At 44.2% G+C, this 17500-nt stretch overlaps 1 protein-coding gene across 1 annotated transcript in view; it reads right to left on the reverse strand.

Annotated features, from left to right (window-relative positions):
• ncanb (neurocan b) overlaps positions 1–17500 on the reverse strand; it is a 380232-nt gene that overhangs the window by 296482 nt on the left and 66250 nt on the right. The window contains exon 2 of the mRNA XM_046304575.1: positions 5786–5865. Coding sequence (XP_046160531.1) covers positions 5786–5858 — 73 coding nt within the window. The 5' untranslated portion in view covers positions 5859–5865. The remainder of the gene's footprint in view (positions 1–5785; positions 5866–17500) is intronic.

Below are 17500 nucleotides of genomic sequence, written 5' to 3' on the forward strand. Positions count from 1 at the left end.
CAACTACTTGGTCCGCTCACACTAAACACATACAGTACAGTGCCTTCAGAAAGTATTCACACTCGTTGACCTTTTTCCTCATTTTATTGTGCTACAACCTGAATTTAACATGGATTACATGTAGATTGTTTTGTCAATGGCCTATACACAACACCCCATAATGTCAAAGTGGAATTATGTTTTTCTGAATTTTTACAAATTAATAAAAAATAAAAAGCTGAAATGTCTTGAGTCAATAAGTATTCAACCCCTGCAACGGCTGTCATATGAAGGAGAAGAGGAGGACCAATGCGCAGCGTGGTAAGTGTCCATATTTAATAGAACAAACTGAACACGACAAAATACAAAAATAACAAAGTGAAATAACAAACCGAAACAGTTCCGTGTGGAACACGCAGACACAGAAAATAATCCCCCACAACTCAAAAGTGAAACCAGGCTACCTAAGTATGGTTCTCAATCAGGGACAATGATTGACAGCTGCCTCTGATTGAGAACCATACCAGGCCAAACACAGAATTCCAAATTATAGAAAAAGGAACATAGACTGCCCACCCCAACTCACGCCCTGACCATACTAAAACAAAGACAAAACAAAGGAACTAAGGTCAGAACGTGACAACCCCTTTGTTATGGCAGGCCTAAATACATTCAGTGGTAAAACAAGTCACATATTAACGTGCATGGACTTACTCTGTGTGCAATAATAGTGTTTAACGTGATTTTTGAATGACTACCGCTTTGTGGAAAATAAATGAACTTTATGTCTTGAATACAAAGCATTATGTTTGGGGCAAATCCAATACAACACATTACCACTCTTCATATTTTCAAGCATAGTGGTGGTTGCATCATGTTATGGGTATGCTTGTAATCACAGGCAAATCCTAGAGGAAAACCTGGTTCAGTCTGATTTCCACCAGATATTGGGAGATTAATTGACCTTTCAGCAGAACAATAACCTAAAACACAAGGTCAAATCTACACCGAAATTGCTTACCAAGAAGACAGTGATTGTTCCTGAGTGGCCGAGTTACAGTTTTGACTGAAATTTACTTGAAAATCTATGACAAGACCTGAAGATGTTTGTCTAGCAATGATCAACAACTAATTTGACAGAGATTGAATACTTTTTTAAACAATACAAGAAGGTGCATCTACAAAGTATTGAATCAGGGGTGTGAACACTTATGTAAATGAGATATTTCTGTATTTAACTTTCAATAAGTGTGCAAACATGTCTAAAAGCATGTTTTAACTTTGTCATTATGGGGTATTGTGTGTAGATGGGTGAGAAAAAAGTATATTTAATACATTTCAAATTCAGGCTGCAACAAAACAAAATGTGGAATAGGTCAAGTGGTATGAAAACGTTCTAAAGTCACAGTCCATACATACACACACTCTATAGCAACAACATCACATTACAGAGAACATTTGGCTTCATTTACTTATGTAGATGATTTTTACTGTATAGTCAAGTCCCCTTATAATAGCTACCCCAAGAGCTCTGTGTACAGTAAGTGTTACTGTGCTGTAGGGGTGATCTGAAGGTACAGTGGGGTCTGCTCTCAGGGCAGATCTGAAGGTACAGTGGGGTCCAAAATTATTGACACACTTGATAAAGATGAGCAATAATGACTGTATAAAATAAAACATTCAAATACTGAGCTATATTTTAAATTATATTATACTAATACAATTGCTCAGAGAAAGAGATTTTGTTTAACGTGTAATATTGTTTTTCTTCTAAATTATTGACACCCCTAAAGATTCTTATAAATACTGTAGTATTTGGTCCCCAGCATGCAATGATAACCTCAAACGTGTGACTATACACATTTATTGGATGCATTTGCAGTTTGTTTTGGTTGTGTTTCAGATTATTTTGTGCCCAATAGAAATAAATGGTAAATAATGTATTGTCATTTTGGAGTAATTTTTTTTATAAATAAGAAAATAATATGTTTCTAAACACTTCTACACACTTCTACCTTTTCTTTTCCCTGTCCCATCCCTTTTCTTTCCCCTGTCCCATCCCTGTCCCAGCCCTGTCCTATCCCTGTCACATCCCTGTTCTATCTCTGTCCCAGCCCTGTCCTATCCCTGTCACATCCCTGTTCTATCTCTGTCCTAACCCTGTCCCCTCCTGTCCCATCCCTTTTCTTTCCCTGTCCCATCCCTGTCCCATCCCTGTCCTATCCCTGTCACATCCCTGTTCTATCTCTGTCCTAACCCTGTCCCCTCCTGTCCCATCCCTTTTCTTTCCCTGTCCCATCCCTGTCCCATCCCTGTCCTACCCCTGTCCCATCCCTGTCACACATCCCTGTCCCACCCCTATCCCAACCCTGTCCCATTACTGTCCCATCCCTTTTCTTTTCCCTGTCCCATCCCTGTCCCATCCCTTCTCTTTTCCCTGTCCTATCCCTGTCCTAACCCTGTCCTATCCCTGTCCCATCCCTGTCACATCCCTGTCCTACCCCTATCCCAACCCTGTCACATCCCTGTCCCATCCCTTTTCTTTTCCCTGTTCTATCCCTGTCCCATCCCTGTCCCATCCCTGTCCCATCATTGTCCCATCCCTTTTCTTTTCCCTGTTCTATCCCTGTCCTATCCCTGTCACACCCCTGTCCTATCCCTTTTCTTTTCCCTGTTCTATCCCTGTCCCATCCCTGTCCCATCCCTGTCCCATCCTTGTCCCATCCCTTTTCTTTTCCCTGTTCTATCCCAGTCCTATCCCTGTCACACCCCTGTCCTATACCTGTCCCATCCCTGTCCTATCCCTTTTCTTTTCCATGTCCCATCCCTGTCCCATCCCTTTTCTTTGCCCTGTCCCATCCCTTTCCCTGTCCCATCCCTGTCCTGTCCCTGTCACATCCCTGTTCTATCTCTGTCCTAACCATGTTCCACCCCTGTCCCATCCCTTTTCTTTCCTTGTCCCATCCCTGTCCCATCCCTGTCCCATCCCTGTCCTATCCCTGTCACATCCCTGTTCTATCTCTGTCCTAACCCTGTCCCATCCCTTTTCTTTTCCCTGTCCTATCCCTGTCCCAACCCTGTCCTATCCCTGTCACATCCCTGTTCTATCTCTGTCCTAACCCTGTCCCATCCCTTTTCTTTTCCCTGTCCCATCTCTTTTATTTTCCCTGTTCTATCCCTGTCCCATCCTTGTCCCATCCCTTTTTTCCCCCCTGTTCTATCCCTGTCCTTCCCTGTCCCATCTCTGTCACACCCCTGTCCCAACCCTGTCCCATCTCTGTCACATCCCTGTCCCAGCCCTGTCCCATCCCTGTCACATCTCTGTCCCATCCCTGTCCCATCCTTGTCCTATCCCTGTTCTAACCCTGTCCTAACCCTGTCCCAGCCCTGTCCCAACCCTGTCCCATCTCTATCACATCCCTGTCCCAGCCCTGTCCCATCCCTGTCACATCTCTGTCCCCTCCCTGTCCCTTCCTTGTCCTATCCCTGTCCCATCCCTGTCACATCCCTGTCTTATCCCTGTCACACCCCTGTCACATCCCTGTCCTGTCCCTGTCCCATCCCTGTCCTATCCCTGTCCCATCTCTGTCCCATCCTTGTCCCATCCCTGTCACATCTCTGTCCCATCCCTGTCCTATCCCTGTCCTATCCCTGTCCCATCCCTGTCACATCCCTGTCTTATCCCTGTCACACCCCTGTCACATCCCTGTCCTATCCTGCTACACGCCAGTGTAGTGCCACTCGCAGGCTACTGCCCGCACCCTGTGTGGTGTAATGATACATTTATCTGGTGTGGCACAGAGCCCCATGCCTCCCCCCGTTTCCCCATCCTCATCTCTGGCCCGTCAAACAAACACAGTCACCAGAGGAGCTTTTCATGCCAGCCCCCCTTCTGTGCCTACTCCCCCCTGCCTCTGCCTGCCTCCCTCCATCACTCATCTCCATTTTCACCCACCCGAAAAGGGGACATTTGGAAGGGGGTGGGGTGGGCCAGAGGGAGGGGGCAACATATTCATAAACATCCTTTCCACAATAGCAGGGTGGAATGCATCTATTTGCACGACAGATATAAAGGTTCATATGTTTCAGTAAGTTATATGACCTGGGGGAGGCAGTGGACATTTTATGCTTATGCTATGTGAGACTGCTGAGCATGCTTCTTGGCCTACATAGACTGCAGTCTGCTACAACTACTGCTGTTACACGCATGTGGGCGAGTACGCACGCACACACACAATCTGCTCCAGTCACGTCTCTTGTGCTAAAGGAGCAGCATGCTGTGTCACTGGCCCCCAAGCCTTGGTTTTTTCACAGGTCCCACAATGCTATGCTGTTTCTTTTGACACAAGGCAGAACAATGGCGTGCAGATGGCAGCAGACGGAGCACGAAGACAAGCCGGCACAGGTGGCACAGAGGGGGCATTGGTCTGGGTTCCCTCTGGTAGAACTTTGGATGCATGGACACGACTGCTAGAGGCCCTCCACACCCTGCACCCTGGATAAGACTCTGTGTGTGTGTGTGTGTGTGTGTGTGTGTGTGTGTGTGTGTGTGTGTGTGTGTGTGTGTGTGTGTGTGTGTGTGTGTGTGTGTGTGTGTGTGTGTGTGTGTGTGTGTGTGTGTGTGTGTGTGTGTGTGTGTGTGTGTGCGCGTACTTTGTGTACTTTTGTGTGTGTACGTGTGCATGTGTACTGTATGTGTATGTGCGTGTGTTTGTGTGTGTATGTGCGTGTGTTTGTGTGTGTGTACTGAATGTGTATGTGCGTGTGTTTGTGTGTGTGTGTACTGTGTGTGTGTGTGTGTGTGTGTGTGTGTGTGTGTGTGTGTGTGTGTGTGTGCGTGTGTGCGTGCGTGCGTGTGTGTGTGTGCGTGCTTGCGTTTGCACATGTGCGGATGCATATCTGTGAATGCGTGCATGTGCAAGTTTTTTGGCTGGTCTTGGTCTCTCCTGTAGGGGCTGTGGGTGTGTGTACATGGTTACTCCAGCACTGTAGAACCTTGCACTGGCCAGATAAGACTATTTGAATAACACTGGTCCAGGTTCAGCTGTTGTCTGCAGGGAGAGTCTACTCCCTGACAGCTCATGATCTCAGACCTGCCAGAGTGCTCTCAAGGAGAGTGAGAGAGAAATGTGCACTGACACACAGTCAGAGGGTAAAAAATACCTTACACAGGCATATTCCAAATTATTGCCTGACTCAAGAGTGGTGATGCTGGGGGACTAAATTGGCAAAGGGCTCATTGTACAGTATGTGGATAGCTTATTGAGGGAATACATGTCTGTATCCTCAGTTTCTCACCAGGGGTGCATTAACTAGAAACAAAAAGGAAGCAAATGGCTGAAATGGGATTGGACTAACATGAACTTGTTTTCCTTTGCAAAGCATTGTGCTATGGTGTGAACTAATGAATGCACCACATCTGTTTGCGAGCATCCTGACACATGCATGTGGGTATTAACATGATATTAAGGGTGTGTGTGTGAGTAGTATACCTGTGTCTTTGTGAGCGTTTGTGAATATGTGTGTTTGTGTGTTTACAGTGTCAACCCATTCCTCCATAAACAGCAACTCTCCACAGGGCAGTGCTGTAAATAGGAGTCCAGGGACCAGTAAGCCAGCTCGTATACAGCACTGGGGACTAGCCAAGACTCTGCTAAGAGCCTGGAGCTATCACAAGACCTCCTCAGAAACACCTTCAGAAAAGCAGGGGGATAGATAGTGAGTTGTTAATGTGGTGCTAATGTTGTGTCTACTGGTCCAATGCTGGTAAAAGACACACACGGCCATGTTAGGGAGCAGAACTTACCACAACCCAGAGAGAGAAGGAGGGCTGTCAGCAGAGCCTGCAGTCCACAGGCAGGGACCGTTGCACCCAGCATCCTGGACCTGAGAGAGAGAGAGAGAGAGAGAGAGAGAGAGAGAGAGAGAGAGAGAGAGAGAGAGAGAGAGAGAGAGAGAGAGAGTCTATATCAATAGAATTAGAAGTTGCTGATATGCTCAGCCCCCATTTCCTCCCCTTAGCGTGCCAGTTAAAGAGACAGGAGTTATCTCATCTTACATCAGAGGACACTGATAATGTTGCTCACTTTACAATCTCCCTTCAATCAAAGACTAAGCTGTACCTAGAACAGCCCAGGGCGTAAGCCACAACCCAATTTGATTGACAATCAGGTGTGTGTGTTGATGCATGCATTCATGTGTCTATGTGAGCGTTTGTGAATATGTGTGCTTGTGTGTTTAGAAGTCCAGGGACCAGTAAGCCAGTAACCCATCAGCTTCCTCTGTTTACTCTACCAAAGGGAGAGATGTTTACATCAAAACGTCTGAGCACCACAACACAACATGCAAATACAACACCTTTGAAGCCTCTGTTCCCATGGTAATTGTTACACATTGCATGTTTGACATTTTCACTCGTGAGTGTAGAGGCAGCTGGTGTGTGAGAAAGAGCCTGGTGTTTGTATTAGTTCATTGGAATATTCACCTTTTCCGTTTCGTTGGGAAAGTGAAAAAAAGCCTTCCTTACCACAAAAAGGAGTGATTTTCTTTGTTTCATTCCTTTCTTTTTTCACTCATTTTCCAATACCAATACAAACACATTTGATAATGAATAAAAGTGAGGTCCTAATCATCTCAATCTCTCTAGAAGAATCATTAACTTCTTATGGCTGCAGTATTGAGTAGCTTGGGTGAAAGGTGCCCAGAGGTGCCCAGAGTAAATGGCCTGCTCCCCAGTCTCAGTTGCTAATATATGCATATTATTATTAGTATTGGATAGAGAACACTCTGAAGTTTCTAAAACTGTTTGAATGATGTCTGTGAGTATAACAGAACTCATATGGCAGGCAAAAACCTGAGAAGATATCCAAACAGGAAGTGAGAAATCTGAGGTTGGTGGATTTTAAAACCAGGATCAATTGAATTCACATTGGGATATGAATGAAGTTGCACTTCCTAGGGCTTCCACTAGATGTCAACCGTCTTTAGAAACTTGAATGAAGATTCTACTGTGTTGTGGGACTGAAAAAGAGCTGAATGAGTCAGCTTACTGGCAGAGAGTCATTTCCTGGTCACGTGCATTCCACATTTTTTTTTTTCAAAAAAAAAAATATTTAACCTTTATTTAACCAGGTAGGCAAGTTGAGAACAAGTTCTCATTTACAATTGCGACCTGGCCAAGATAAAGCAAAGCAGTTCGACAGATACAACGACACAGAGTTACACATGGAGTAAAACAAACATACAGTCAATAATACAGTATAAACAAGTCTATATACAATGTGAGCAAATGAGGTGAGAAAGGAGGTAAAGGCAAAAAAGGCCATGGTGGCAAAGTAAATACAATATAGCAAGTAAAACACTGGAATGGTAGTTTTGCAATGGAAGAATGTGCAAAGTAGAAATAAAAATAATGGGGTGCAAAGGAGCAAAATAAATTAATTAATTAAATACAGTTGGGAAAGAGGTAGTTGTTTGGGCTAAATTATAGGTGGTCTATGTACAGGTGCAGTAATCTGTGAACTGCTCTGACAGTTGGTGCTTAAAGCTAGTGATGGAGATAAGTGTTTCCAGTTTCAGAGATTTTTGTAGTTCGTTCTAGTCATTGGCAGCAGAGAACTGGAAGGAGAGGCGGCCAAAGAAAGATTTGGTTTTGGGGGTGACTAGAGAGATATACCTGCTGGAGCGTGTGCTACAGGTGGGAGATGCTATGGTGACCAGCGAGCTGAGATAAGGGGGGACTTTGCCTAGCATGGTCTTGTAGATGACATGGAGCCAGTGGGTTTGGCGACGAGTATGAAGCGAGGGCCAGCCAACGAGAGCGTACAGGTCGCAATGGTGGGTAGTATATGGGGCTTTGGTGACAAAACGGATTGCACTGTGATAGACTGCATCCAATTTGTTGAGTAGGGTATTGGAGGCTATTTTGTAAATGACATCGCCAAATTCGAGGATTGGTAGGATGGTCAGTTTTACAAGGGTAAGTTTGGCAGCATGAGTGAAGGATGCTTTGTTGCGAAATAGGAAGCCAATTCTAGATTTAACTTTGGATTGGAGATGTTTGATATGGGTCTGGAAGGAGAGTTTACAGTATAACCAGACACCTAAGTATTTGCAGTTGTCCACGTATTCTAAGTCAGAGCCGTCCAGAGTAGTGATGTTGGACAGACGGGTAGGTGCAGGTAGCGATCGGTTGAAGAGCATGCATTTAGTTTTACTTGTATTTAAGAGCAATTGGAGGCCACGGAAGGAGAGTTGTATGGCATTGAAGCTTGCCTGGAGGGTTGTTAACACAGTGTCCAAAGAAGGGCCAGAAGTATACAGAATGGTGTCGTCTGCGTAGAGGTGGATCAGAGAATCACCAGCAGCAAGAGCGACCTCATTGATGTATACAGAGAAGAGAGTCAGTCCAAGAATAGAACCCTGTGGCACCCCCATAGAGCCTGCCAGAATAGTGAACGTAACGCGCCAATGTAAACTCAGATTTTTTTATATGAACTTTATCAAACAAAACACACATGTATTGTGTAACATGAAGTCCTATGAATGTCATATGATGAAGATCATCAAAGGTTAGTGATTAATTTGATCTCTATTTGTGCTTTTTGTGACTCCTATCTTTGGCTGGAAAAATGGCTGTGTTTATTCTGTGGCTTGGTGGTGACCTAACAAAATCATTTGTGGTGCTTTCGTTGTAAAGCATATTTGAAAGCGGACACTGTGGTGGGATTAACAACAAGATTACCTTTAAAACGGTATAAGATTACTGGTATGTTTGAGGAATTTTTATTATGAGATTTCTGTTGTTTTGAATTTGGCGCCCTGCACTTTCAATGGCTGTTGTCATATCATCCCGTTAACAGGATTGCAGCCATAAGAAGTTTTAAAGCAGACAGTGAAAATCCAGTGGATACAATGCCTTCAATTCAATAAAATTCCATACAACATCATCAATCCCATCAGGTGCAATACATAGAGAATTGTACGAGCACATGCACACAATTACAGCATAAAGAGAAAAGCAGAATTTGCAACTAGGTACAGTATAGTATAGATACTATTAGCCTGGATCAACTAAACTAAACACTGACCTGTCTGTTGCTACAGTATAACTAAATGTTAACACCAGTCCAGACCAGACCAAATCAGTCCAGAGAGTAGGGTCCAGTGTGGGTTGAGGCTGAACTGAGTCCCAGTGAGAGAGGTCAGCCCCTGGCGTGAGGACAGAGAAACCCTGTGTATAAGTAATGAATGTTATGTGGCAGTTCTGGAGATAAGGTGTTCAGCCCGGTGCCGCGGCTAGGCGGCCAAGGGGCGAAATCCGAGGAGAGGGTACCACAGATACCCAGAGTCCATTACAGTCGCTCTATTCACTCAGACTGTTTTAAAGGCAAACTAGGACAAACGCCAGCCACAAACAGCCCAGCCAGGCTGTTCTCTATGGGAGGAATATACACTACCAGTCAAAAGTTTGGACACACCTTGTCACGCCCTGACCTTAGAGATCCTTTTAATTCTCTATTTGGTAAAGTTGTGGCGAAATCTGCACAGAGCCTTCACCGTGCACTGCCACTTTAAGAGCGCATGAGCAGTAAGGAAGGAGGAAATAAAGAGAGCTCATTCAGCTCTTTGGGGAGGAGCTCTTGGGTGGTGCGAAAGTTTGATTGTGTGTGCTGTGCTGCAGAAGTTTTATTTGTTTTTAGTGCGTGTAGTTTATAAAGTATTTAACTCAATCATCGGTGTGATCGCTCTAGATCGTGGTTGTTTTTGTTTGGGACCGCGCCCGTTATGGATCGCATGGATTAGTAGCAACATTGTTGCGAAGCTTTAACATACAAACCAACAAACCGGACAGTCAGACAGTACACCAGCACGCCTGAAGACCACAGCTAAGATTTCTCTTTTTCTCTTTCTCTTCCCTCTCGTTGCAGTGCTTTACTCTGTAACCAGACTTTCTATTTTTCCAATGCACTTCCCATTGAAGTTCATTAGAGCTGGACTATTATTGCCCTGCCAGAAGTATTTGGATGGACATTTTAGTTAAAAGGGAGGTTGCTTGCAAGTTGTGTATTGTTATGTGAACTGTATTTAGGTGAGGTGTACTAATGACATGTGGCCGAGAAGACTGTGGACATTTGTAAGGCCTTTGTTGTGTCGATGAACCCCCCCCCCCCCCATTCATATACCCTCTGCACTCATCTACTAGAAAATAATACAAATGATTGCAAATCCTCTGTTGATGACTGGGTTCGTTTTTGTATGAAGTTGCTGTTGAATTGCTCTGCCATTATTAGTATTATTGTATGAGGTATTCTTTTTGGGGTGACCCCTGTGCTGTGATGTGGGTTTTATATGGTGTGTATTTTCTCTTCTCTCCACTGGCTATCTGGTAAACAGGCTACACTCTAGGCAGTCTCTTCTGCTGATGTGTGTGGGTCTGGTAGTGGTACTCTCTCTATTCTACTCTTTTCCTTTCGAACAAAATCTTTCTTTACCCCTCTCTAATAAATACCGCTCCAGAATTGGCGCCCGAAGAGGGACTTGAACCCTGGACCCTCAGATAAATACCGCTACAAAGTCAGGGTGTGACTAGGGTGGGCAATCTGTTTTCTATTTCTTTGTTGGCCTGGTATGGTTCCCAATCAGAGGCAACTGTCTATCTTTGTCTCTGATTGGGGATCATATTTAGGCAGCCTTTTTCCACCCACCTTGTGGGATCTTGTTTTTGTGTAGCTGCCTGTGAGCAGCCCAGAACTTCACGTTTAGTTTCCTTCTGTATTATCTTTGGTGAGTTGCATATTTATTAAACATGTGGGACTCTAAGTACGATCATGACACACCTACTCATTCAAGGGTTTTTCTTTATTTTGACTATTTTCTACATTGTAGAATAATAGTGAGGACATCAAAACTATTTAATAATACATGTGGAGTCATGTAGTAACCAAAAAATAAACCACTACTAAAGGACACCAATAATAATAAGAGACTTGCTTGGGCCAAGAAACACAAGCAGTGGAAATCTGCCCTTTTGTCTGATAAATCCAAATTTGAGAGTTTTGGTTTCAACCTCTGTGTCTTTGTGTGTCTGTTCAGAGTAGGTGAACAAATTATCTCTGCATGTGTGGTTCCCACCGTGAAGCATGGAGGAGGAGGTGTGATGGTGTGGGGATGTTTTGCTGGTGACACTCTCAGTGATTTATTTTGAATTCAAGGCACACTTAACCAGCATTGCTACCACAGCATTCTGCAGCGATACGCCATCCCATCTGGTTTGTGCTTAGTGGTATTATCATTTGTTTTTCAACAGGACAATGACCCAATACACACCTCCAGGATGTGTAAGGGCTATTTGACCAACGAGAGTGATGGAGTGCTGCATCAGATTACCTGGCCTCTACAATCACCTGACCTCAACCCAATTGAGATGGTTTGGGATGAGTTGGACTGCAGAGTGAAGGAAAAGCAGCCAACAAGTGCTCAGCATAGGTGGGAACTGCTGCAAGACTGTAGGAAAAGCATTCCTCATGAAGCTGGTTGAGAGAATGCCAAGAGTGTGTCATCAAGGCAACGGGTGGCTACTTTGAAGAATATAAAATATAATTTGATTTGTTTAACACTTTTTTTGGTTACTACCTGATTCCATGTGTATTATTTCAAAGTTTTGATGTCTTCACTATTATTCTACTATGTAGAAATGGTAAAAATAAAGAAACCCTTGAATGTGTAGGTTTGTCCAAACTTTTGACTGGTACTGTATATACACAATAAAATACAAAAACACAGTAATGGGAAATACAAATAAAACATCACAAATCACCAAGGAAAACATTTACATTTCTCCACAAATTAAGTCTCCAATCAATACATGAAATTGTTGGAACGACACCAGAAATAATTTATGAATTTTGTTCCAGCAATACAGAACATCAAAACTAAAAGCAGATTTACCTCGCTCGGTGGAGACCCTAGGAACCTCAAGAGTTAACCAATCCTGTCAACAGATTTACCTAGCTCGGTGGAGACCCTAGGAACCTCAAGAGTTAACCAATCCTGTTAACGGATTAGACAACTCAGGTGTGTGTACTTCAACAGCAAAATTAGTTAAGACAGAAGTTTATGAAGTAGGGCCTCTAGAGAGGAGGCTCCCTCTCTCCTCTCCTCTCTTTATCTATCTACTCTACTCCCTCCTTTTCCTTGTGAGAAGAACTCCAGGTTAATTGACAGGGCCTTTCAGCAGTGTGGCGTTAATGTGGCATAGCCTCCTCCTACCACCCTTCCCTCCATACCTTCACCCCAATAGCCCATCTGTTCATTGCGTCTTTCATGTCAGTGTGACCAATCCCTCATATTGTAGGCTCCAAGGGCACACTGCTGCATACACACTGAGAAACACTCATGCAAACACTCAGAGGGTCAAATGTCAATTACAGCTCCGCTATTCGCTCAGACTGACTCAAAGGCAAACAAGGACAAACCCCAGCCACAGAAAGCCCAGCCAGGTTGTACTATATGGGAGGAATATGTGCCTGTGTGACTCAGTTGGTAGTGTGGCACTTGCAATGCCAGGGTTGTGGGTTCGATTCCCACAAGGGACCCTTATGAAAATGTATACACTCACTACTGTAAGTTACTGTGGATAACTGTTACTGTGGATAACTGTTACTGTGGATAACTGTCTGATACATGACTAAAATGTAAATGAATACAGCTGGGCACACCTTATCCCTCCTACATATTACTACAGATCAATGCTTCAATGCTGCCCAAATGACGATGTGATCTTATACTACCGGTAGGAATTTTTCCCCACCATGTTACCTGACCTGGGAAAACTCCTGCCTGTAGTTATTACCTATGAGTATTTCCTGGTTAGAAAAATCCAGTGCTCTAATTATTAGACTCCTTAATACCATGCTAGGGTCAGCCTGTAACCTCCATCACTGCTTACATCGACTTTCAACCTCTACACTGCCAGCCTGTAACCTCTTTCATCACAGCTTGAAGACTCAGGAGTCTATCTGTTAATTGTATCTGCGAGTTGGAGCCATACTGTTTTCTACCGGCCCTCCGCGAGTTGGGGACAGCCGCCAAGCTGTGAGTGTCCTTTCAAATACCCACTCTCTATGCTCTATCACCTCGACGCCCACATCAACCTGCTGCTATTTACACAGCTGCATACATTTCACACACTCTCATACACACAACCCAAGCATGCACAGGAGCACACCCACACACACACACACACACAGAAACCTGTACACACAGCCACACACAGCCAGAAAGTATACATAAAGTATTGTGACTCTTATACTCCTGTACCTATCATAACTTGTGACAGATTAGACATACAGTAATTACGGCGTTAGCATTGTGTGGTAACAGAGAACAGGTGTCTACTGTCCTGTACCACACACTGAGACAATGCTCCATACTGAGAAGTCTGAGAGGAGTCACTGGGAGCCTCACTGTATCCCTCCACAGCCTACACAGCTGCTTCATCCCAGCTGGTGGGGAGCTCTGCTCAGCCTGTCAGACTTGACTGCTCCGCCCATGCTGTCACACACATATGGGAGGGAGGGGTTTTTGTGCTGTTACCACCTGTCAGGAGCTCATGCTGTCCCTCTACAGAGAATATTTCTACCCTTCTCTATGTCAAAGTTCTTTCTGTCTTCCAAAAAGTTTCTCTATCATTCTTTCTGCTCTCTCTCCTCTCTTTGTCTTCTCCCTCCCTCCTTTCTGCCATTCTAAACCTCCATGGTGTCTGACTCTCCCTCTCTGTCTGCTCCATGGAGTCTGACTCTCCCTCTCTCCTCTGCTCCCTCCATGGAGCCTGACTCTCCCTCTCTCCTCTGCTCCCTCCATGGAGTCTGACTCTCCCTCTCTCCTCTGCTCCCTCCATGGAGTCTGACTCTCCCTCTCTCCTCTGCTCCCTCCATGGAGTCTGACTCTCCCTCTCTCCTCTGCTCCCTCCATGGAGTCTGACTCTCCCTCTCTCTGTCTGCTCCATGGAGCCTGGCTCTTCCTCTCTGTCTGCTCCATGGAGTCTGACTCTCTCTGTCTCCTCTGCTTCCTCCAGGGAGTCTGACTCTCTCTGTCTCCTCTGCTCCCAGCATGGAGTCTGATTCTTGCTCTGTTTGCTCCATGGAGTCTGACTCTCTCTGTCTCCTCTGCTTCCTCCAGGGAGTCTGACTCTCTCTGTCTCCTCTGCTCCCAGCATGGAGTCTGATTCTCCCTCTCTGTTTTCTCCATGGAGTCTGACTCTCCCTCTTTCCTCTGCTCCTTGTATGGAGTATGGCTCTCTCCTTCTCTGTCTGCTCCATGGAGTCTGACTCTCTCCATGGAGTCTGACTCTCCTTCTCTCCTCTGCTCCCTCCATTTCCATCCCCAATTACAACATTGTCCATCAAGACAGAACTGCTAAAGGGGGCGGAATTGAAATCTAATGTAGCGATAGCCTGCAGAGTTCTGTCATACTATCCAAGTCTATGCCCAAACAGTTTGAGCTTCTACTTTTAAAGATCCATCTCTCCAGAAATAAGTCCCTCAGTGTTCTCGCTTGTTATAGACCCCCCTCAGCTCCCAGCTGTGCCCTGGACACCATATGTGAATGGATTGCTCCCCATCTTTCATAAGAGTTCGTACTGCTAGGTGACCTAAATTGGGATATGCTTTTCCGCTAGCGGGACCCCTCGACAACATTCTGCTGAAATGGCAGAGCGCGAAATTCAAAAATATTTTTTAGGAATATGTAACTTTCATACATTCACAAGTATGATACACCAAATTAAAGCTTAACTTCTTGTTAATCTACCCATCGTGTCCGATTTCAAAAAAGCTTTACAGTGAAAGCACACCATATGATTATGTTAGTTCAGAGCCCAGTCACAAACACATACAGCCATTCTTCCAGCCAAAGAGAGGAGTCACAAAAAGCAGAACTAGAGATAAAATGAATCACTAACCTTTGATCGTCATCAGATGGCACTCATAGGACTTCATGTTACACAATACATGTATGTTTTGTTCGATAAAGTTCCTATTTCTATCCAAAAATCTCAGTTTACATTGGCGTAGCAGGAAGTTCCTATTTACAGTGCCTTGCGAAAGTATTCGGCCCCCTTAAACTTTGCAACCTTTTGCCACATTTCAGGTTTCAAACAAAGATATAAAACTATTTTTTTGTGAAGAATCAACAACAAGTGGGACACAATCATGAAGTGGAACGACATTTATTGGATATTTCAAACTTTTTTAACAAATCAAAAACTGAAAAATTGTGCGTGCAAAATTATTCAGACCCCTTAAGTTAATACTTTGTAGCACCACCTTTTGCTGCGATTACAGCTGTAAGTCGCTTGGGGTATGTCTCTATCAGTTTTACACATCGAGAGACTGAAATCTTTTCCCATTCCTCCTTGCAAAACAGCTCGAGCTCAGTGAGGTTGGATGGAGAGCATTTGTGAACAGCAGTTTTCAGTTCTTTCCACAGATTCTCGATTGGATTCAGGTCTGGACTTTGACTTGGCCAGTCTAACACCTGGATATGTTTATTTTTGAACCATTACATTGTAGATTTTGCTTTATGTTTTGGATCATTGTCTTGTTGGAAGACAAATATCTGTCCCAGTCTCAGGTCTTTTGCAGACTCCATCAGGTTTTCTTCCAGAATGGTCCTGTATTTGGCTCCATCCATCTTCCCATCAATTTTAACCATCTTCCCTGTCCCTGCTGAAGAAAAGCAGGCCCAAACCATGATGCTGCCACCACTATGTTTGACAGTGGGGATGGTGTGTTCAGGGTGATGAGCTGTGTTGCTTTTACGCCAAACATAACGTTTTGCATTGTTGCCAAAAAGTTCAATTTTGGTTTCATCTGACCAGAGCACCTTCTTCCACATGTTTGGTGTGTCTCCCAGGTGGCTTTTGGTAAACTTTAAACAGCACTTTTTTTATGGATATCTTTAAGAAATGGCTTTCTTCTTGCCACTCTTCCATAAAGGCCAGATTTGTGCAATATATGACTGATTGTTGTCCTATGGACAGAGTCTCCCACCTCAGCTGTAGATCTCTGCAGTTCATCCAGAGTGATCATGGGCCTCTTGGCTGCATCTCTAATCAGTATTCTCCTTGTATGAGCTGAAAGTTTAGAGGGACGGCCAGGTCTTGGTAGATTTGCAGTGGTCTGATACTCCCATTTCAATATTATCGCTTGCACAGTGCTCCTTGGGATGTTTAAAGCTTGGGTAATCTTTTTGTATCCAAATCCGGCTTTAAACTTCTTCACAACAGTATCTCGGACCTGCCTGGTATGTTCCTTGTTCTTCATGATGCTCTCTGCGCTTTTAACGGACCTCTGAGACTATCACAGTGCAGGTACATTTATACGGAGACTTGATTACACACAGGTGGATTGTATTTATCATCATTAGTCATATAGGTCAACATTGGATCATTCAGAGATCCTCACTGAACTTCTGGAGAGATTTTGCTGCTAGGAAAGTAATGGGGCTGAATAATTTTGCACGCCCAATTTTTCAGTTTTTGATTTGTTAAAAAAGTTTGAAATATCCAATAAATGTCATTCCACTTCATGATTGTGTCCCACTTGTTGTTGATTCTTCACAAAAAAATAGTTTTATATCTTTGTTTGAAACCTGAAATGTGGCAAAAGGTCGCAAAGTTCAAGGGGGCCGAATACTTTCGTAAGGCTCTGTATATCCAAAAATCTCAGTTTACATTGGCGTAGAAGGAAGTTTACTCTGGGCACATTTTTCATCCGAATGTGAAAATGCTGCCCTCTATCCCAAACAGGTTTTTACACCCCGGCCGTCCTACAATTTATGCTAGATGCCCTCAACCTCACGCAAATTATCTGACCAGGTACAACTCCAAATCCGTAAACATGGGCACCCTCATAGATATCATCCTGGCCAAATTTCCCTCTAAATACACCTCTGCTGTGTTCAACCAGGATCTCAGCGACCACTGCCTCATTGTCTGCGTCTGTTATGGGTCTGCGATCAAACGACCACCCCTCATCACTGTCAAATGCTCCCTAAAACACTTCTGCGAGCAGGCCTTTCTAATCGACCTGGCCCAGGTATCCTGGAAGGATGTGGACCTCATCCCGTCAGTAGAGGATGCCTGGTTGTTCTTTAAAAGTGCTTTCCTCACTATCTTAAATAAGCATGCCTCTTTCAAAAAATGTAGAACTAAGAACAGATATAGCCCTTGGTTCACTCTAGACTTGACTACCCTTGACCACCACAAAAACACCCTGTAGCGTACTGCACTAGTTTCCAATAGTCCCTGCGTTATGCAACTTCAGGGAAGTCAGGAACCAATACACACAGTCAGTTAGGAAAGCAAATGCTAGCATTTTCAAACAGAAATTTGCATCCGGCAGCACTACTTCCATGGAGAATAAGAGCACCTCCTCCCAGCTGCCCACTGCACTGAGACTAGGAAACACTGTCACCACTGATAAATACACTTTTATTTATTTTTATTTCACCTTTATT

The sequence above is a fragment of the Oncorhynchus gorbuscha genome, linkage group LG02 (genome assembly GCF_021184085.1).
Source record: "Oncorhynchus gorbuscha isolate QuinsamMale2020 ecotype Even-year linkage group LG02, OgorEven_v1.0, whole genome shotgun sequence".
Classification (NCBI taxonomy): domain Eukaryota; kingdom Metazoa; phylum Chordata; class Actinopteri; order Salmoniformes; family Salmonidae; genus Oncorhynchus; species Oncorhynchus gorbuscha.